This window comes from Nelumbo nucifera, chromosome 8 (assembly GCF_055504915.1).
Source record: "Nelumbo nucifera cultivar China Antique chromosome 8, China Antique-T2T, whole genome shotgun sequence".
In the NCBI taxonomy this organism is placed as follows: domain Eukaryota; kingdom Viridiplantae; phylum Streptophyta; class Magnoliopsida; order Proteales; family Nelumbonaceae; genus Nelumbo; species Nelumbo nucifera.
This window is the reverse complement of record NC_142656.1, coordinates 20,371,471-20,395,680: the sequence shown is the minus strand read 5'-3', so window position 1 is coordinate 20,395,680 and position 24,210 is coordinate 20,371,471. Positions and strand designations below refer to the sequence as shown.

General features: G+C 33.9%; 1 protein-coding gene across 4 annotated transcripts in view; it reads left to right on the top strand.

Annotated features, from left to right (window-relative positions):
* Window positions 1-13,889: 13,889 nt before the first annotated feature.
* FIP1[V] (FIP1[V]-like protein) overlaps window positions 13,890-24,210 on the top strand; it is a 55,272-nt gene continuing 44,951 nt past the window's right edge. For all 4 annotated transcript variants that reach the window (XR_016079122.1, XR_016079123.1, XM_010277438.3 and 1 more), the window contains exons 1-2: window positions 13,890-15,069; window positions 18,867-19,123. Coding sequence is in view for 2 of the 4 variants with exons in the window: in XM_010277438.3 (XP_010275740.1) it covers window positions 14,035-15,069; window positions 18,867-19,123 (1,292 nt within the window). In the remaining 2 variants the exon portion in view is untranslated. The remainder of the gene's footprint in view (window positions 15,070-18,866; window positions 19,124-24,210) is intronic.

Below are 24,210 nucleotides of genomic sequence, written 5' to 3'. Positions count from 1 at the left end.
TTACTGATTTCATAATTGTTAATATATTATTAATCTATACTATTCAATAAAGACATGGAATAGAAAAATATTCAAACTACCACTAAATGAATGACCTAAAAATCTATGAGTATTCTAACTGACTTGAATTTGACACATCAACATGTCCAAATTATAATTTCAACCTACATTTCCTATTTCTATCTCCTAATTCCTATAACTCAAATATACCATTAAGTTATGTACAAGTTTCCCTACCTTTTCCCTAAAGATAAATTCTAGCTGGTCTACATGCACTACAGGGAGATTAGACTTAAAATCCGTAACCATGATCGATCAAAATAAGCATTGCCACCTAACTTGGAGGTGACTTCTATACTCAGGATGGTCCCATTATTCTCCTTTCTTTCATGCTTCCTCTGTTGAATGGGCTTTGGAGTCTTGATTATATTATCAGTTGATTGTAGTAATTCTTGATGATGATTTGATTGTAGTGATATATTTTTTTAGAGGTTGTCATGTAAATTAAGCTCATTTATTTGGCTTAAAAATTTACATGTCTACAAGTACATTTAAGGCTATGATTTTTTGGGTAGGAATCTGCTACCAATCTTGTCCCAACAAGGCACTACAACCTCACATTGGGAACATCTCCCTTGTCATTCATAGAGAGATGTTCCCGATGTATGGCTGTAATGACTAGTTGGAATTGTGTTGGCACCATATGTTGGTAGTTGATTCGAACTACCAACAAAAGGGGCCACAAGGGGGGGTAGCACATCCCCAAAAATCACTCACAAAAATAAAAGCTAGGGAACTATGAGGACTTTGAAGAGAAAATTTTGAAGAAGAAAACAAATGTGATAGAGCTTCATGAGCGAGCTAGCCTATAGCTTGATTAGCCTCTCGGTTGACATGCTTGTAAACTAAATTGTTGAAGAAGGGGTCCTAGGCAGCTATCAATGGTGTTCTTCATTCTCCATAGAGGATCGAATTCTCTAGATAAACGCTAATAGCTTATCTAAACTATGACTTTTGTTTTATCCTTGCACTATGACAGTGTTGTAGCAAAAGTGAATTCTCCCATTTAGGGAAAATGAGATACCCAATTTGATCCAACCCCCCACACAATAAAGTGGAAGTCCACCTTCACCAATGGAATAAAGAGTATTTCGGTAGAGTTTGACTAAGATGTCAGAAAGACACGATACCGGAAAACTTACAACCAACCAACCAGCACCATTAGTAGTAACCGATCAAGTGATTTTTCATCATAATTCATGGGGGTTGTGATATGATTTGGTCAAAGCCTTTCCAGTATCATGTATTTCTAGTGTTATAGGATCCCCCATTTTGGTATTATTCAAAGCAAATTCCAATAAGTATAACTAACTAGTTGGAATAAGTGGGTAACTACGAAGGAAGGAAGGAAGGAGGAAAGCAAATGGTTTCAACTTCAACAATATTTTCATTTGCTAATAAGAAAAGATGAGATGTGGCAATTAAAGTCAAGGAAATTGTGTATCAAATGGGAGATAGCACTACTTTTTCTCATTTAATGGTCAAAAATAAAAGAAATATGAATTCAATTGAAAGGCCGAATGATGCTCAAGGAAGATAAGTGAATACAAGGGGGAAATAGCACAAGAACTAATATCTCAATGTAAGTGGAATACAAGAACTATTCTCATGGATGTGAAGAGACTGAAATTTAATGAAAGAATTAAACAACAAGCAAAAGAAATCCCTAAATAAGAACTACATAAGAAGTTTGTGAAGTGGTAAGGTAAATGAACCTATACAAAACCCGAAGGCCAAATGGGTTTAAATTATTTTCTTTCTTCAATAATAATATAGGAGAGATGTGTGAAATGAAGTAGTGGAGATGATCAAAAAATTTGTTTTCAAATCAATTAAAAAGTTGTTATTAAAAGAAATAAACCACACCCATTGAACCTTCATCCCTAAAATCTTCACCCTAGAAAAATTTTTCAAAATTAAATTTAGGCCAATTAATGTATAAACATACAAAATCATAGCAAAGGTGGTGGAAAATAGATTTAAATCATTTACAACTAGACTTCAATAAATTTAATCAAGTTAATTTGTCCAAGTAAAATGAGTAAATGGACAAGGAATTAAAGGGTGGGTGGCAATTCGTGTTCAAGTGTCATGTTCATGGTGCGTTAATTTAGGAGTATTCAGATATATGGGTTGATACGAACATGACGTGACTAATTAACAATGTTAAAATTTCAAATGCGAACAAGAATTGTTTATTATATGGTATAATATGACATGACTTGCATAAATCAAATTAATCTATTTAATTCCATACTAAATAATATGTATAATTCAAATTAACGCGAAATTGACACAATTAACCTATTTAAATTAAAAAATAAATATATTTAAATAGTAAAATAAGCATCCAATGATATATTACCTATCTAAATTCATAAAAACCATGTAATATCATCCTTAACTACCATAATAGTATTTCAACCATATATGCATGCATAAGCTAATATTTGAAACTTCAAGTAATAAACATGTCATGTTTTTTAGTTAAGTAGACCAACCTGAAATTGACATGTGTATTAATCATGTTAAATTAGTTGACATGGTTTTGATATGAATACAATTAAGATAAATCAAAACTCACTAACTTTGTATTGTGTTTGAACCATATTCATGTGTCGTATTAAAATGTTACCAATCCTAGCTAATGGCAATGAAGATAGTCATATCTAAGGCCTATGATAGAGTGAGATGATAATTCATTCACAAAGTCACAAAGAAAATGGGTTTTATTGGGGAATGGAATAAAATAAAAAAGGAATTCATAAAAACCATATCCTTTTCAATCTTCCTTAATGGAAGTTCAATCGATTTCTTAAAATAAAGAAAAGGTTAATAAATTAGAATGTAGGCATTAACTGCATTGTTGCCAATGTGAAGGAAATGGGAGAAATACAATGGATAATAATGGTAAGAAGAGCACCACCACATGTCTCACTTATTCTTTTTTTTTATGTTTGATTCATTTTTTGTTGAGCACAAATTAACTAGTAAAGAAAATAAAGGATGCCTACATAAAGCTTAATGAAATGGTAGGGAAATATTTAAAATATTAAAAATCGGTCATAATGTTTAATTACTAAAAATGATAGCATACATGCCTTGATTTGAAAATAAATTAAAAAAATATCTAAATAAAATAATGAAAAAATGTTTAATGAAAGGGATAATAATAGTGAGACTCATCATCTAGGTTGAACTTAATAACAAACTACACATAAGAATATAACCACCTGCTACAAAAGTCATCAATGTAACTGAATGTACACATGTTAACCACTGAAATAAAAGACAATGACAATATAATAATAATACCACCACCACCACCAACAACAACAACAACAATAATAATAATAATATGCTTATTGAAGCATTAAACTTTGTAAATAACAGGTAAGTACCACTTGAAGAAAGTATAGCATATATCATAATCGTGGATAAGCCATATATAGAAAGGAACAAGTTGGAATTGGTTTTGTGATAGTGGGTCATAATGATAATTTTGTTATTGCAATAGGCCAAAGATGCAAAGAAAAATGACCAAAATAGGTGGAAGGTTGATAACTCTCATATGGTTAAAGTGGGCTCAAGCTTTTGAAATGTGAGAAGTCCAATTAATGTTTAAACATGTTATAAATAGATAAATATAGCATATATAGAGGATATATTATATCTATGTATGGGTCATATCTATATATTAATAAAAAACGAGTGTGTGGAGGCCAATGATCTCTTACCATAAGCCCTAGAGTCTCCTCTTAATAAAATCATACAAAATCTCCACTTAAAAACATATCCCTCCATATGTTTTTTATTCAAACCATGACAATTTATGCTAAATTGTGAAGCGACAATTACAGAAGGGTCCCCAAATTAGCTCCCATATTTACATCTATTCTCCTAATTAAAAATGGCAACTTAGTACACGAGGCTCCCACCAATGTGAGGTATTGGGAGGGACAAATTTACGTAACATTTACCCTTATACGTACAAATAGGTTGTTTCCAAGATTTGAACCTTGGTTACCTAGGTTATGTCATAATGGAGCAACCCACCCTGGTCATCCTACACAGGGCTACACTTGGCTAGGAAACAAACACTTGCATAGCCATTAAAATTACACCCAAAAGATGATTTATTAGCATTTGCAAAACCACAACCGACATTAGCTTTAAAGAAACCATTTCTTGGTAGAGACCAAAAGGCATTGATATTTGATAACTAGGCTATTTTCAGTTTTAAAACAGTTCGTCAATCTTAAAAGTACAATCCAAGATTTTTCCACTATAGACTTGTGAATGATAGAGATAACATCAAGGGCTTAGATTCAACATTCTCAAAATAAGCATTCCTACCCTTCCAAATCTCCCACATGCAAATAGTACAATTAGCTAAGATATCAAGATTTCCTCTACCCATATTTTTTCATCAACTACATAAACCATCAATCAATTTAATAATTATGGTCAAGAAAATTCAATCTAATGCCAATATCAGACATGACCAAGAAAAACCTAGTTTTATCACAATACACCAAAGCATGAATGACTAACTCATTGCAATAGTTACATTTTTTTTTACAGTTAGGAGATTGGATAATTCTCATGAAGTGGAGATTCTCTTTCATTGCAATGCTATTAAGACGACATTTTTAAATAAATGATTTAATCCTTAGCTTAACTGAAATAATCAAAAGTAAATTCCATATGTCTTTGGTAAGGCAACAAAAGGAGTGGTAGAATCAAATCAGTAAGTCAAATTATAAGTAATATTATATGTAGATTTAACAAATAACACATTTTTTTCCTTATAAACCCACATTAGTTTGTCTTCCCATAAGACGGGGCCAGAGGACCAGGCCTTAGCCTAATAGGCTTTAAAGTTTAAACCAGCCAGCCCCAAACTCTAGGGGCCATCACGTCAATGTCCACACTCTTTGTTTACCTTCAATATGATGCTTTTTTTTCAAAACCTTTATTCCCTCTAAAACACTTTTCCAATCCCACGATTGACCATTTCTACCATTAACCTTGCATAAGTGTTGATTTGGTCAATACTTAGCATTCATTATCCTAACCCATAAGTTAGAGGAGCTATGGCAAACCTTCAAGCTAATTTAGATAAAAGGGCAATATTAAAATCATGAGGATCCCTGAAACCAAGCCCTATTGCCTTTGCTTTCACAAATTTGTCGAAGACATCCATCTCAACTTCTTTTTCTCCTCAGAATCCCCCCACCATTTTTTTTTTAGACTTAACCATACTTCTAGAATTTTTCACAAGGATAAGAAAACAATAGATATAGTAAGTGATGATGGTTGTGATTATTTAAGGATTTTTTTACTAGCTCGGTATAAAAGAGCTCATTTCTAACATTATTTAAGGACTTAACACTTCTACTAGTGAGTGGGTAAGTCTCTAAATAAAATGAAGGGTTCTCAAATTTTTGAATGTAAAGAGAATTGACCATAAACTTCTTAGCATGTGATGCAAGTTAATAACTAAAGAAAACTTTAGATTTATAATAATTTACTTGTTGGCCTAAAGCTCTTTCGTATGAAGAGATTGCCTCAAGAAGAGCACCTAATTCTAAAAGATCCACTCTTGTAAAGATGTAACTATCATCTACAAACATATGAAAAATTATTGGACCCTCTTGGCACACTTAGACACTAGAGTTTTTCTTATCCCTAGTCAAACTATTTAGTAAAGAAGATAACACATCAAAACATATTAGTAAAAAGGTAGGGAGACAAAGGATCTCCTTGTTGCCCAAATAACCTAACCCAAGTGGGGGGTAAATTGGATATTAAAATGATTTCCCCCAACTAAAACCTTATAAGATGATGAATGCAAAATTAATGGAAAACTATGTGTGTGTTCTATGCAAGTGCAATGGTTAACAAAACAATCAAATAAATGAGACTAAACAAATAAAATTAAGAATTGCAAAAATGTAAATCACAAAAAGATTTCTATAAGAGGTTTGAATAAGCCCCAACTTACGTCCTCTCCTCCTACAACCTCCTGAGAATTCTACTAAAATCGACTTGGCTTTTGGGTGCCAGTTAAACCTTACAAACAACAAGGTTAATAGGTGCATACAATACTTTAACTAGTTAAACCAATCTTGAACAATTGATTTACATATGCTAACCAAAACTTACAATGGTGTTCCTCTCTTGAACACCTAAAATGCAACAAATATAACAATGTAAACATAAACTTATACTACTTTAAAAAGTACGAATAGCCCCAATAATATTTCTAGATTTTCTTAGGACAAAATTTACCCCTCCATATTTAAATTTATTGATAAAAATGAGGGCAAGTAGGATAATTGGTTATTGATATTAAATGATTTGAAAAGAGGTAATTTTAATCCATTCAATGCATTTAATTCCCTCTCATTAATCCAACATTTAAGGTATTAACTTGCATTCACCTTCATTGAATTATACATTTAGGGCATTTTTGTTTCTTTTCATCATTAAATTCTATCAATTAAATCCATATATAATAAATTAATAATTTTAATGACACAAAAACTTATAGTTTTAAAATATACCTTGAAAAAAGTATTTTCATATATGTGGTGGTAATAAATTAAATCATTTTGGGTCAAATGGGACAATCAATGTTGTCACAATTAAATATTAAAGTTCAAAAATAAATAAAATGCAAAAAAAAATAAAAAAAATTGAGAACGTTTTTAACATCGTATATTCGACATATTAAACAAGAATAAGTATGATAAATAAGAAATGATTTTACTAATGATGGAGATGGAATGCAAAATTTAAATTAATTGGAAATAAAACTATTTTACTATCTTCACTCATTAAATCTCATATCTAAGGTATATTCTCTCTTTAAATCATATATTTAAGATATATTTTTTCATCATTAAATAATGGCATAATTAAATAATAAAATAAATAAAATATATAATACAAATAAAAATAAAAAGAATTGGGCGTATCTCTAATATTGTATGTTTATTATGCTAAACAAAAATAAGTACAAAATGTAAGAAGTATTCTTATTAATGTTGAAAATGGAATGCCAATTTTAAAATCAACCTGGAAATGGAATAATGTCAGCCAAATAATAAAATTTTTAAAAATAAAAAAATAGAGAAACATTTGGGCACATATCTAATGCTCTATATTTGTTAAAAAATAAAATATTGGATACATATCTAATATTGTATATTCATTATATTGAACAAAAATAAGTATTGCACATAAGAAATAATTTTATCAATGATTGAAATGTAATACAAAATTTAATGTCAACATAGAAATCAAAATATTTTTCTTTTTGGGTGGTGGATTAGTGGTTTAGGTCAAATGGAATAATCGATGATATGATAGCTAAATAGTAAATCTTTAAAAAAATAAAAAGTACAAGTAATCAAAAGAATATATATATATATATATATATATATATATATATATTATGTCAAGCAAAAATTAAGTATAATAAGTATAAACTATTTATATAATGTAAATGAAATATATAACTTAAAACTAATCCGAAAGCAAAGATATTTTCTTATTTATATGGTAGGCCAATGGTCCAACTTTTCAAATAAACTCATGATGTCATAATTGAATAATAAATATTTAAAAAAAATATATAACACAAAAAAAAAATGAAAAAGTGCAGAGTTTTGTCAAAACATTTGGAAACATTTTTAATGTTCTATATTCACTATATTAAATAAACATAATCGTTAAAATAAAATTTATTTTTATTTATAATAGAAATGGAATACAAAAAGTTAATAATAATAATAATAATAAGTGTTTTTATAATTTAAAATTTTTATGTGCAATGCACATGCACATTTACAATAAGCATTTAAGTTTAGTTTTAATCATATTATTACTTTTGTTAATTTTCAATTTCTATCTTAACTATGATGTATCTAAAATTCAAGCTATTAATATGAAGAAAAAAATTATCGTTGCAACGCATATGCTTAATTACTAGTAACTACAATACAAATGCCTCTAAGTATGTAGATAATTATAAATACAATGCAAACTATATCAAAGCAAGAGAATGCATAATGACTACAAACTTATGATTTTGAAGAGATTTAGCAAATCTTAGTGGAAAACAATTAAGCTGATAAGGCTATTCGGTTTTTTCTCAATGTGAACTAAATTACTACATAAACCCCTCCTAAAACAAACTTTTGCTCACAAATGCTCTAATGTTCTTAGTAGATATTCACATATCAGGTTTTTCTTTTACTTCAAGCCAAAACTACTAATTTATAGTGGTTGAGGGCATATAACCATTAAGGAGTCATTGGGAATGGATTAATCTACACTAAGAAATGTTTGAATCGAGTTCTCAACATAATAGAATGCACACCATAAAAGGTAATATGCATTATGCCTTTAAACTGTAATTTTATTTTGCAAATAGTCGACTAGCACAAGCCAGTAGTTGACTACCATTCACAAAGAGGAATCTTTTTTCTTTAACATTTGACTACTTCCTCTTGATAGTTTATTTATAATTTAATCCCAGTCTCGGATATAAGACATAGTTGACTCATGATTTGTTGTAGTCGATTCCTAAACAATGCCTACTCAATACGAGCATCGACTATCAATGTTAGTCAACTATAGGTTTATGGATAGTAAACTTTTAATAAATAGTGTTTATAGAACTTTGGACTCATTGTTAAGAGTAATTGACTATAGGTTTTTGGGTAATCAGTTACTCATTGTTCATGACCTTAAAATTTTAGAGATTTTCATTCCCAATGTCCATATATTCATTCTTTAGGCTTTTAAGCTTATATTAGTCACTTTTTTCAACTCATTAACAATTAAGAACCAGATCTAATACTATCCATTTGTCTCTAATGCTAGGTTAATCGAGGTTGGTTAGGTTTAAACCTATAAAGTGACTCGTACAAATGATTTACATACATTAATTCTTAACATATAACACAAAATAGATCATTAGACTCGTATGTTTCTTTCTATTGATGTCTTGGTAGTAATAATCTTTGGAGATTCAAATTGATTGAAAACTATCAAGTGCATTTCATTGATTTTTTACTTATTATATCAATATATCTATTAAACATTTTTTAGCTCAATGGATACAGTTGCACACTTAACTTCTCTTAAGCTAGATTTTCTTAGACATTGATCCATTTACCAAAATTTGGTAGGAGATTATAAACACACATTTCATAATCCAAATATTCCACATTATCCCAAAACCCAAATTTTCTAGTGTCATTTGTAAAATGATCCATTCCACCATGTCATAAGATTTATTCGTGTAAATAATAATGGTTGTTATCATTTTTTTTTTTATTTTGAGTGTTTCATGTAATGCATTGCTTCATAGGCAAGTAGAATATTGTTAGAGATGGCTTCTCTATGAATAGAAGTACTTTCATAAATATGACTTTTTCTAGCTTCAATTTAAACCCCTGTTTGGGAATATTTATATAAACTTATTCAAATAAGTACTTATTTTAAGTGTTGGGATAACACAATAAGTGGAAAATAAGTACTTATTTGTATTTGGCAAATAAACCCAAACTAAGTGTTTATTTTGAAGCACTTAAAAAATAGGTTAGAGTTGGGTGGTTTTTAGGTGCATATTGAATAAGCACTAAATTCTTTTCCTTTTAGGACAAAACTGACTCCAATATTTTGTTTAATTTCTAGGGATTGTCCACATCTGCAAAAGGTCAATAAAACCCTATTGTTTTTATCTCCATTGAATGTTAACTTATAATGGTTGCAATTATTGTGGAATCTTGGTCAGTAGCAACAATTATCATTTTCTCTCCATTGAGTTAATATAATATTCATAAATATCAAATATATGCATATGTTAATTTAGTGATATAATTATGATTTTTTGCAAATACAAGTACTTGTGGGATAAACAACTCACCAAACACTACAACACAAATAAAGTACTTAAAATAAGTATAAGTAGTTTGAGAAAAGACCTCTCAAACACTAGTAAGTACTTGATTAAAAAAATATTTATTGAATTACACTTATTATATCAAGCACTTATTTCCAAAGCAAGTCTATTTGCTAATTTTTTTGCAGCTATATTGTAGATAGCGTTACACAAGACTTATGGGTCATAATTAAAAATCAGATTCGAGGTTCTTCATCATAAGAACTATGGTTATGAAAGTGGAGTTACTTCATAAATTAATTTCCCTTAAAAAAATCGCAATTTCCTTTATGATGTATTATTTTATTGGCCCCAATGATTATAGAAAAATAGATTTGGGAGCCCATCAGGTCTCGAAGCTTCTCGATCAGCCATTTGGAAAACAACATGTTTAATTTTCTTAGGAATAACATTCATATGGAGATCTTCATTATCCTCACTAAGTATCACGACTTGAATGTTCTTTAGGGCTTTATCTATATTCAAATAGTTTGATGTGGCAAAAATCTATTCAAAATGATTGACACAAATTTTTCTTATTTGTTTCATCCACTCCCATAAGTTATCTTCTAGCTTTAGCACTATGTTTGTAGCTATTTTCCTTATGGTTGCACTATGGATTTTTCTATCCTCATGGGATAGTCAGTTTACTCTTGATTTTTGAGCCCATAAAATTTTCTCTATCCTTGGCAAAAAATCTTCCTTTTATCCCCATTTCATTTTCATATAATTGAAATCTGAACCATGCTTTGCTTTTTTCTTGGACAACTCCAACTTTGCTTTTTCAATTTGATCTTACACCTTTATGAATTCATTTTTGTTCAATTTATAAAGGATTCCCCTCAGACTTTTATACTTCCACCCCATTGGTCTTTTATATTATTATCTATCCTCTCTACACCAACTTTCCTTGATGATTTCCTCACACCTTTTATGGTCCATCCACATTTCTTCAAATATGAAGGGTCTGTTAAATTGTTTTGTAACTAACTTCTATTAAGGTAGATTAGGAGGTGATAAAATCCATACAAAATTTTAGAAAAAACAACATATTGATACAATTCTCTTCGTATAGTGTTGCACAATCCCCCATCTAACTTAACATTGATATTTCCATCCCTTTCCTTATTATTTGACCAAGTGTGTTTAGACCGAATCTCTTCAATCACCCAACCCCTCAAAAGATATATGTTCCTCGTATTGATCAATTTTTCTTAGTTTCCCATAATTTGTTCACCTTTGTGGAAGATCCTATTAAAGTCACCAATGCAACACCAAGCCCCACCATTCTCTCAACCAACAAATTCGTTTATCATAAAAAAAAATCCATTTGTCCTTTTTGCTTCACCATAAACAAAGGCACATCACCAATCCTTATCATTCTCCTCTTCAGTTTTTGTATGGATATAACATCCTTTCATGGCTAGCACCTTTAACTTCACAAAGTTATCCCAAAATAAATAGCTAAACCACCTGTTATACCCTTGTGGTCAACATCCCAATAGTTCCACTTAAGCAAAATTTTGAACTTTTTGTTTACACCTTAGGCAACTACATTTTGTCTCGTTGAAAAAATATGATGTTTTGCTATACTTATAAGGGACACTTTTGCTACATGAATTGTTAGAGGAGATTCTAACCCTTAAAATTCCAACACCAAACATTCATTTTCTAGTTTCCACTGAGGCTCAGTTTGGAAGGAGTACAAATTCAATTTTGTAGAGTGCAAAACCTTGAATTTTGTATCAGTTTGTACGTATTTGTAATGTACATATTTGTATTTGTACTCCTTCCAAACTAATCAAGAGGGAGTTGTTGAGGGACAACTCCTACAAACCCTATATCTATAAAACAAAGGTCAATGGTACAAATAAGATCACAAATTCCCTTGCTTTAAACTCTAAAATTTCTATTTTTCCACTTTACCAAAATCTAAAGCACCCATGTTCTATAAAGTTGCCATTGCATCAAAGCCTAGAGAATTACCATTGCAAACTATTTTGTGATTTGTTTTCTGTTTTCAAATACCACACACACAAATTTATTGAGTTGAAACAAATAGAACACAAACACCACTCCTTACCTAAACAACTTCTTGATACATTAAAAATTGAGAGAAAACATTTGGACATCCATTTTTTTGTGTTTCACTTGTAATTTACACCCCCTACCCCCTACATTTCAGGGATCGATGGGGTGCATCATTTCCTGTCTTTTCTTTTCAAGTTATGGAGTCTTCTATGAGTGAGAGGGTTACAACCATCCAGAGATTTATAGTCTGTATGTTGTCACACCTAGGTTTGTTCGAAATTAGATTACCAATATCAAGATGAGTACGGTACACAAGTTGTGGATTCAAACTATTGTTTTAACAGTTAACGATAAGCTTTATAGACACCAAAGTTAAATTTGAAGGAAAAATCATCAACAACTTTTTCTAGTTAATGAAAGCATGAACTTAGAACGAAATGAGTTTTGGGTTAGTACCTTTGGCTTTGATGCGTGAATCAAATTCAAATTTACGTAATTTTATTTTCTTTCTTTCATCCTTCGATTCCATAGGAAAAATCTCTCCACCACCAACATTCTTTGCAAGAACTCCCCATGTCTTTGCTGTTCTATATTCCATGGGGACATTTGGAACTCTGACCTTAATATCTAAGGTTTTGAAACTAAGTCCACTTGGGATATCTGTTGGTGTTCCTCTCACGAGAAGCTGGGGATATTATTTAATCATCCATAGTTCTTCCTCTCTCATGTAAAAGTTATTGAGAGAACATCACCACTTGTCCTTTCAATCTCAAAAACCTCTTATGTCCACCACCGCATTTCTTGATCTGATCCATTATCCCAGGATTGCTAAAAGGGTTTATCCACCGAAATGGTTGCATATATCAAGGTTCAAATTTGGGGCATATCGTATTGATGGTCCCAATACACATGTTTATAGGTGTTTTCAATAACCCATTTTTTTAAATAATATATATTTATTTAAAAATGAAACTTGAAAAAAACTTAAAAAAATGAGTAAGGTTTAAAATATCGATACTTTGAAGTTTGAACTATGCATTATAATCCAAACACTTGATCACCTAGAGGCTCTTTCTTATTGATGAGCTTCTTGTCTCTTTTCCTTTCTCCATCCTAAGCTCCTTCCATCCAAGGGTGTCAATGGACCGATTTTGGATTGGACCCCGTCCAGTCCAAAACCAGTTTGGATGGATTGGATGGACTAACAAGACATATTGGATCGGACCAATCCGGTCCAAAATATTTATTAGATTGGATTTGACTTGGTCCGGCCGTAACAAATTTATATTGGATTGGGTTGGATTAAGCCAATATCTAATCCATTGATATAAGATAAGAATATATGCAACAATGGACCGGGTTTAAAACCAATCTAAATCAAAATGAATTTAAACATATTAGACGGTCCAGACATTGAATTGGACCGGTCCAAATTAATCCAAAACATTCATTGGATTGGATTGGACCTGGTACATTTATAATGAACTCACATTGGACCAGATTGGATTGGACCAAATCCTGTCCAATTGACACCGCTACTTCCATCAAAACAAACCATCCTATGGCTTACACTACCTTCCCGACACCTGATACCACTTCTCATTCACATGGAGTTAAGATTGACTTAGCAAGTTAGTAATTTGTATGGGATGGCAGTTTGTAATTTGTCCTAAAGATCCTAATTCCTAAATATTATAGAAATATGCATGTATGCGTTTTTCATTTTTTTATTTTATATTTTCCATTTCAGCGAGTGGGGCGGTTAAATCGGATCGGGCGATTGGATCACTGGACTCGCGAGTCAGTGGTTAAAACTTATGCATCACATCCGAGTCTGACCACAACACTGATATCGTGTGCGCGAGCGAGCGAGCAATGAAAACTAAATACTCACAATAAATAGACTGTTGTTTCCTTTAACCTGTTTACCCCCAAAAACCTCACAAAAAGCGCCTCTCTGGTCTGCGTTTGGCCTTCGTTCTCCGATGGAAGACGATGACGAGTTCGGAGATCTCTACACAGACGTCCTCCGCCCAATCTCTTCATCTTCCGGTCCTCAATCGCAACTGTTCTCCTCCGGTGCTTCTGCCTCTGCAAAGCATCCGCCTGATCTGAACCTTCAGAGCGATGACGAAGATGTCCTGTATGGAGCTCCCGATCCCTCTTTTACCATACCTTCTCAAAGACCACATTTAGAGCCCATCAAGACCAAGACGGATGCAATTCCCGATTACAGAACCGACGCCGCTCCGAATTCGAAGGTTATTGATAGGGTGATGAAGCAGGAAGTCAAGGTGGAAGAAGAAGAGGAAGTGGTGGCTAGGGTTTCGCATGTTCGGGTGTTGGATTCGATAAAGGTGGAAGAAACTAGGGTTCCGGGGACTGGAGATGGTGAATTACAGCAGGCTGGGGAAGCTAGGGTTCTGGAAACTGCAGAACCTTTGGAGAAACCTGGAATTGGTGAAGTTCAAAGCGAGAAAGATGCCAAAGATAAGATCAATTTGGAGAAAGATAACATTTTTGCACGGGAAGAGGAAGGGGAGGGGTTGGATATTGATGTCGGAATTGGTGATTTGGACTCAGAACCGATAATTCCTGGGCTTTCTAGTGGTCCGTTTATTCCTGGTGTACTTGAAAGTCAAGGAAACGAGGAAGATATGAAAGCATCTCGAAGGGATGATAGCGGTGGTGCTGGAGATGATTGGGATAGTGATAGCGAGGATGATCTGCAGATTGTTCTAAATGATAACGTTGGGCCTCTTGGCGTTGATAGGAACGAAGCAATGGGAAGTGATGACGAAGATGAAGACGGTGAAGATTTGGTTATTGTTGCTGATGGTGACCAGCATCATCAACCTGTTGAGGAGCAGGAATGGGGTGACGATACAGCTCAGGCACCCGATGGAGAGAGGAAGGAAATAGGCGAGGCGTCAAAAGTGAATGGAGGAATGGTTAATGCTGCGGGGGCAAGAATTGGGTATAGCGGTCATGGATATCATCCACACCACTCTCAGTTTAAGGTCAGTTTCTTGATAAATGTTGCCTGAAAGAAAGTGCTAACTGTACAAGTATTGAAACTTTTGTTGTACATTATTCTTTTGTTATCCCATTGTATGGGAATGAGAGTTGTAACTTGAAACTAAAATAATTGGTATTAACTGTAGTATGTAAGAGCTATTTGCCTTACTGAAGGCTGTTATGAATAATTCTAGCTCCCACTTTGGATATATATGTATATATATATTTTTTCATACTTCGGCTTCTCTGCATCGAACTATTCCGTAACCTGAGGTAATTGAAAGAGAAGACTCAAACTGAAGAGAAAGGTAGAATCCATAATGAAGGTGATGGACGTTAACCCGACAATGATTTCATTTCTATCCACAACCCGTAGACAGGAAATAGAATTAAAAGTTTGATGCTTCATGGGAATATACTGAGATGTGGGCGGTTGTAAATGTTGTGTTCCGTTTTCAGTGCTTGGCAAGCAAATTCCAGGATAGATCTCACGTAAACTGTTACCAAACAAAAGAAAACAAAAAGAGAACACACTGCTGGATTTATTTCCTTGGCATCATATTGGAGGAGCTTAATGTTTCATCCAGAAGCTACTCTTTATCATGAATTCATGATCTAATTTCTAGATTGAAGAGGAGCCTCTTATCTCATTGCTATTGAAAGGGAAAATGTCTTGGAGCTGCTGATCAAAAGGTGGTTGGGAGAAAGAAATTAGAATTAGAAATACAACATAATTATACATGTATTAATATGAATAAATAGAGCTCTAAATAGGATACATATTTAAAATTGATATATAGAATTAGATATGGATTTTTATTTTAAATTCTTTATTTCCATTTTATCTGGTTTAAATTACTTTTCTTTAGAGAGAGTCCAATTTGAGGTGAAATCAAGAGTCTTATACTCTTATTTGTATAATAAAGAGTTTGATATGTTTATATTATATCAGAAAAAAAAATTGAAGTATAAATCAAGGTTCAAAATATTGATACTGCCAATACACTGGTAGGGGCGTATCGGCCTGTATCAAAGCTCATTTCTCCTTTTTTTTTTTTTAGTTTTTTTAAAACCTGGCTCAGAGGGGTCGGTTTAAGGCCTGTCTACCCCCTGAACCGGGTTAAACCCCGAAACACCCCTTGTAGGGGCGTATTGGGAAGCCCCCAATATGATACATATTGGCCGATAGGCCCAATACATATCAAAATTTTGAACCTTGGTATAAATAGGATTCTATTTGATGAATCTTGACATGTGACATGATGACAGCAAACAAACAAAGCTAGGTAGGTGGTTTGAATAATTTGATCAAAATTCATTTTTTTTTCTAAACTAAGCAAATTAGTTATTGGATGAGTTGACAATTATAAAATAGTTTAGATCAACTAAACTGGTATATTATCCATATTCATAGAAGTGCATTTATGAATATGATGATTTTTTTTTGTATTTCTAATAATGTGAAGTGGCTACTACTTACTAATGTTAATAATTCAAGAAAGAAAGGTGGCAACCAGAATTTTCCCCAAAAGTGCATATCAGAATTCTCCCCAGACATAGATGGTCATCTCAACATAGTCCCATTGACAAGGGCTCTAAACTATTATTAAAAAAAGCACAATATTCCCTTTTTTATACTAATGCGGTACACTATGCTTAATAAAGAAAGATAAAAGAAAAGAAAAGAAAAGGATCAAACTGTTCATCTTTCCAATGGTTTACATGTAGCTTCCAGAATCCAATAAAAAAAACATGTAGCTTCCAGAATTGCTGTAGTTATAGTTGTTCAACAATGAGTTAATTTGCCACATTAGTGAAATTGATAAAAATATCATCTCTCATATTCAGTACAATTATACATTCACAGTCCTTATCATGACCTGAATATGGCAAGGATACAGCTCAATACAGTATTGGATATGAAAGTCACACTAAAAATTGAAGTATCTTTGTAGGGGAGTATTTGAGAATCGTAGCTCATGATGTAGTTGATAAATTCAAGGCATTTTTGTTAGTTTTTGCATAAAGCATTCATCATTTCCTCAATAATTAGGTATGCATTTTTGATGAATGAGGAAGAACAAACCCCAAAATCTGCTGTGCTTATACTAATTGAATGTTTCAAGATGAAACATAATTAATGCATCCAATTCTGTTAAAAACGTTACCCAAAAAAACTATCTTCTGAACTCTTTATGGTGAATCATGAATGTTAATAAACAATGAGTGCATGCAGTTCTTGGGCTCTTTGCCCTACAGATCTGGTGGGACTGATTAAAAGATACAGTAAAAGGCATAGCTGGATGTGCTTGGACATGCCTTTGACCTTGTCTGTAGGACTTGTTCTTACTAGCATTGCTCCTTAAATATCATGGGCCACTGAAACAGTATGGCTTTTCCTATTGTAAACCATTTCAATTGTGACAACCTTCTTATCAACGTTTTGTTTATGCTAACAAACCACAAAGGGGTGACAGGGGGTCGGGGTTACTACATGGCCTCAACTAGTGAAGTATAGATATGGGGTTAGATAGCATCTGCTAGCCTAACTTAATAGTACTTTAACCATTGAGAATATTATTCTTTTCTCACAATCATAAAAATTTTATGTTTCCAATAAAAAAAGAAAAACCACAGTACCACACAGAATTGACAATAATAAAAAACTATTTTTGACTTTTACTTTTGGTGCCATGAGTAACAACTCCTTGATATGAGCAATTCTCTACTTCTATTATTTGAAACCTGTATAATCTTGATATTTGTTGCAATCTAGTATTCCATATTGACTGAGATGGTTTCCTCGCTCTCTCTCTCTCTCTTGGTGCCTATAAAGTGTTTTTCCCCTACACTACTTTGTTCGTCTGAATTTTGGCATTTTAGAACTTGTTGCTTCCTCCCAGTCTTGCTGTCATTATTTCATGCTGATTTCCACTTCCAAGTTATCAGGTTTGGATGTGTTGGTTATGCAATATTTTAACTAGTTTTCATTACTTGTGTTTGTCTCCTTGATACCTTTTGTTTAAAATGGAGGAGAGGAGAAATGGCACATGTCTTGTTTCTTTGTAGACTCTCATTACTTACACTTGCAGCATTACATTTCTTCCACCTTTAGATCTGCACACTTGCTTTATGGAGGGTTTCTGTTTCTTAATTTCTGTTTATGCTTTTTGACAACTATAATGGAAGGAAAAAAACAATTTCATCTCCTCCAAACTGTCCATTTTCTTTCTTATTTTGGTCTATATGCTCATTACATTTTCTGATCTACATATGGATTCTTAACTGTTCATTATGTGGTGGTTCTATTATCTCAATGAACATGTTCTTTTAATTTGCACATAAGTCCAGCTAAAATTCCAACTGAAGAGATGTACTACATGCCGCACCACTATATGATAGATTTGTTGGTTAATGGGACTTTATTCTTTATATAATCCTTAATCAGAGCTGCAGCCACTTGTAAAGGAAGAGTTATTTCTAAGCACTCGCATCCAAACATTTGAAGATTGAAACAGTGTCAAATAAAAGTGTGATTTCTATCTTATTTGTTTTACAATACGATTTAGGAGGGTACCTGCAAAATATCAGGACAATGTACAGCATTTTCTCAAGTATTTATTTTGAACATTAATAGAATCTTTTTTAGTTCTCTAACTGTGGAAACTTCTCTGGTAGGAATCAGATTATTCTTTCACATTCATCAAAAAAAAAATCAGATTATTCTTTCATGTTGCTTGTGGTCCTTTCCCCTTATGGTTGGTAGATTATGCTTACACGTATTTCTTTTTACATGTAGTATGTGAGACCTGGTGCAGCAGCCATCCCTGGAGGAGCAATTGTTGGTCCTGGAGGTGCCCCTGGTCAGGTTCGCCCACCTATGAATATTGGTCCTATTGCTGGTCGTGGGAGAGGTGATTGGAGACCGGTTGGAGTTAAGACTGCACCTGGTGCGCAAAAAAGCTTCCAGTCGGGTTTTGGAGTACCTATTTGGGCTAGTGGTTCATCTGGACGTGGTTTTGGTAGTGGATTAGAGTTCACACTTCCATCTCACAAGTAAACTTGGCATAGTTGCATGAGCTTATTCAACTTTTTGATTATTTTTTAATGAAGATATGTACTGTTTTCAATTTTTCCATTCATGTCTTGTGCTTTGCTTGGTTAATAGTCAAATAGTTTTTCAACCTCTTGGAGTTCTTATTGGTTTCTATGAAAAGTATTCAAGTGCTCTTAATGGAATGACTTCATGATACAGTTAATTCCTTTCTTGTGAATGATTATATTTGTGAAAATGCGTATATTGAGTACAAACATAAAGATATGAAAATTTTATGCTGATTTATTTGATCCAAGTTTTTGTTGTGCACATTTTTTTTGGTATAGACACAAGTGAGAAAAGTACAGTCATCACTACTGTCTACAAATATGAGAATAGGATCTTAAAGGCCTCGATGGAGGGACACCATAATTATAAGAACATCAACTCAAAAAATGACCAAGGAAACTCCTCACCTGAGAGGTTCTGCCCCCCAATACAATCCACTTGTCTCCTATTCCACCCTTGGCTAGTCTCTGTTTGTTAGGGATTTTGTTGAGCTAGATACCCATGCGAATGATGTTTCTCCTGTGGTGGCCAAAGCTGTAGCCTCGCGGACATACCGACATGGTTCAATAATACCCTGGGTTACCCCTTCTGAGCCTCCATCTTCCACCAGCCTGTGCCTGCCAAGTTCTCGTAAGGCGATGTCAATTTAAGCCCCTATATAAGTGTTAGATATATGTTCATTGGTGTAATGTGATCTCTCAATCATATTTGATTTAAGATGTCAAAGTGTTGTCAGTTTTTGGATTTTTTATCATTGTGGGAGGCAAACCCTGAGATTGAAGTTGAAGCGATGATTTAGAGAAGTAGGCGGGAGGTTGAAGATGAAGTTGATGAGTCATGGTGGGCGCCATGTGGAAGTGAAAGAATGGGTATAAGAAGAGGGGTGGAAGTAAAGGAATGGGTATAGAAGAGGTGTGGGTGCAAAAAAATGTTGGGGGAAGATGAAGGGGCTTTAGGGGGAAAGAGATTGATTAACTCAAAAGAAATTGATTAACTTGAAAGAAAAGGTAATAAATTCAAAGCTGTTTAAAGTTGATCTGGTGGCATGGAACGGATCTTGTGTGGAAGGGGTAAATGGTGGTTCCACCTCAGATAAGTGGTGGGGACGAGCTAACTCATCTGAAGATAAAAGAACCTGGAGTGAGATGGAAGACAGTTGAAGGTGCATAACCACTATATAGATCGGGTCTTTAAAACCATTGATCAATTTATTGGTTTTGGCCTGTGTGATAACTGTAGTCATCATGTGAAACCTTTAGAAATGGGTTTGCTGGGAGATGATAAATTAGATCTATCATCCCCCCCCAAAGTTTAGGTGAGCCTAAGGTTCAATCTTATCGCGATAACAAATCATTGGCTCAAAGGAAAAATCGTGGTGTAAGGGTTCTAGTAAGTAAAAGGACAGAAATGAAGGGGAGAGGCAAGTTTGTTTGGTGAGTTATGAAGTATAGATATATTTTTTTGATAAATGAGAGTAGTTTTATTAATTCAAATAACGAAAATACAATCAGCCTAGGAGGAGGCACACGATGTTACCTCCCCCGAGGACTGAACCATATACACTAAACACGCCCAAGCCTGAAACACAATTACAAAGTAGCCCAAAACAGATCTCCCCTTGACACCCCTTGCTTGGCCAGAGAATCAGCCATTCATTTGCTGATATTCTGACCCACTGAAACCTGACAGTCATATTTCTTGTCATTCATTTAACTTTCTTTAACAGATCCCTGTAGCCCCAACAAGCTGTTTCTGGGCTAATCAGCCAGCCTACTACTACCTTGGAATCCCCTTCTACTAATAGATTGTTCACTCCAATTTGACTGGCCATCTGTATACCTTGTACTGCTGCTAGTAGCTCTGCCCTTACAGAATCACCTTCACCCACTGGTCCTGAAAATAGAGACAACATATTGCTGCCTTTGTCTCTCAGAATCCCACCAATTCCGGATGACCTTGGGTTACCTTGGCAGCTGCCATCTAAATTCAATTTTACCATTCCATCTGGTGGGGGTTTCCATTCAACTTGTGAATTGTTCTTGGTGGAGATTGTAGAAGCCACTGCAGCCCAGTTTCTCCTTAAGTCATCAAAGGAGTAATCTGCCAACAAATGTGAAGATATTAACCATGAGATAGTCCTTGTCAATATACATTCCTTGATTTCAGCAAGACTTCTTTCCTGTTCTTGAAATATTCTAGCATTTCTCTCCTCCCATAAAGTCCACAAGGCAGCAGCTCTGATACATTTCCACATTAGCTTCCCTCTTTTTGTCAATCTCCCAAAAGCAGCCAGAGTGAACAGCAGCTTTACATCAGAGGGCAGTAAAGGAGCATGATATCAGCAAATGGTTACAGTCCTCACCCTTCACTTTACACAGAAAGCACCAATTTGGGGACAAACACATAAAAAGTTTCTTCTTTTGCAAGTTTTCCACAGTATTGATCTTACCATAATAGGCTTCCCAACAGAAAACTGCTATTTTGGGGGGAATTGGCCTTGACCAAACCTCTTTAATAGGGAAGACCTGAGAGGAGGGGTTGGAGCAAAGGGTTTTAAAGAAAGATGCACAAGTGAAGGAGCCAACCAGGGTTAGGAACCATACTCTTTTATCCGGGTTAGGGGGGGTCAAAACACACCGAATCTAGAAGCAACAACAGCTCTGAAAACAAAGAAATTCTTCATCCCTTAACCCTCTTCGAAACCCAAAATCCTAGTTTAAAGCCAAAGGGCAAACCGGGGGGGGGGGGGGGAAGGAACCATGAAATTGGTTTTCTTTAAAGAGGGAGATGGAATAGAGAGAAGGGAAACGGTCTTTTAGGGGTTGAGTGCTCATCCAAGTATCTTCCCAAAAAAGAATGGAGTTTCCAGAACAAGCATCATAACCTTACAAAACTTAGGGATTTAGGGAGAATGCCATAAATAGCCTTCCAAGGTGTTGTGAGCAAAGCCCTTCAGGATACCCTGCATCCCAACCTGATTAAGAACAGCCATGGTAACAGTTCATTATTGTGCATAATGAACTCATAAAAATGGTACAAATTAATGAAAATTTGAAATGCAGAACCCATTTTATTAACATTATTTTATTGCATAAATTAATGAATAATAATGAAAAATACCAACAATTAGTTAAAAATAAGAAATGCAAATATAAAAATATTAATTGATAGTTTTAATAGTATTATTAGATAACTTTGTATTAATGCATTTTTAATTAATTAATAATTTTTATGAGTTGAGACCTTTATTGTGCATAATGAACTCATTAAAAATGATAAAAATTAATGAACATTTAAAATGTAGAACCTGTTTTATTAACAGCATTTTATTGCAAAGTTATGGAGTATACTTAACTTATCAAAAAAAAGTTATGAAGTATATTTTCAGCAAATAAGAAGCAAGACAGTGGAGATCCTAGAGATAAAGGAGCTTGAGGTGAAATTTGAAAAGTATGCATCAGGGGAAGAACTGGGTAGTGTAAAAGAATCAATGTGCTCAAAGAAGACATTTTCAGTGCGATCTCTTGAAAAAGAGACTTAGAAAGGTGAGTTAGGCAACATTGTTGGGGATGACTGAAGGGAGGATATAGTGAAGGAGATGATAGATATGATTTCATAGAGGCATGAGATAAAAACAGAAGTTTGATTGTTGAGAGACGAGACAAAAAATTATGGAAGAGGAAAGGGGGTTTGATGAGGAGAATAGAGAGGTTTTTGGACCTTTCAGTAGGAGAATAGGAGGGAATATCTGAAATGAAATTGTGGAAAAAAAGAATACAAGAAGAAATGGGGAAGGGGACTGAAAGAAGAGTGGAAGAGGAAGAGAGGCGTGTGGAAGGGGAAAGAATTACCTATATAAAAGAAAAAGAAAATATCAAACATTTCTGGTACAGGAAGTTAGTAACAATGTAATAAGGGTGGAAGGGGAAAGAATTACCTATATAAAAGAAAAAGAAAATATCGAAAATTTTCTGATACAGGAAGTTAGTAAATTTTTACTAAGGGAGGAGAATGGAAATATCATTGCCATGTTCTCAGGCCCTACCCAGCATGGTGAAATGGTGAATTCAGAATTGAAGGCAGCAGTGTTTGGTTTTGAGAAAGCTAAAGAGTTGGGGATTAACAGGTTGATTATTAAAGGGGACTCAAAAGTTGTTGTAAACTGGATGAAAAAAGGGGAAGGAGCAATTTGGAAATTAAGAAATGAGTTCAGGCGCTTTAAGCAGGCTTCTAAAGATATGGAAATTCACATAAGATGGATTAGGAGGTCAGTTAATGGCATAGCTGATGGTCTAGCTAAGCAAGGAATCCAAAGGCAATCTATGTTCTGGGCTATGTTGTAGCTAGTGGGATATCCCTTGGGTCCTGTTGGGGCTTTTTTGTAACTAATGGATTTCTTTGTTGGGTTAAGCTTGGGTATGTATTGTAATTAGTGGGGGTTTAGGTGGACTTTATGCCTACCCACAACTTCTTGTTGTACACATTCTGATTCTAATGAATCTCTTTGTGTTGCTGATAAAAAAAAAGTTAGTAACAATGGTAATGTTACAGTTGATATTCAAGATGATGAAGACAACTGTTCAAGTGATGAAGATGTCTAGTTAGATGAAACTCATGTTGTTGAGAGTTCAGTCGACTGGGATAGGAGGGGTTTTGAGAGATAAGGATTGTAATATCTTATCCCTATTCTCTGGATTAGTGGGAATAGGAGATTCTACAAGGGCTGAGTTGCTAGCTGCTGTGCAAGGGATGCAGCTCACAAAGCAGATTGGGGTGGAGAATTTACTAATTGAAGGTGATTCCTAAGGTGGTTGTGTGATGGTTGGACCCTGGTTCTGTCATTTTGTGCTACAGGGATCTTCTCAAAAAGGTCAAATGGCTGACTAGAAGTATGGGAGTTAGAGTTCAGTGGGTGGGCAGAACGGCAAATACTTTGGCTGATTCATTTGCTGAACAAGGGGCTTCTTGGGATGCTACTTTGTAATTTTTGATTTGATTAGCTTTGAGATTCTGTGATCTTTTTAAAGGAGAGGTCACA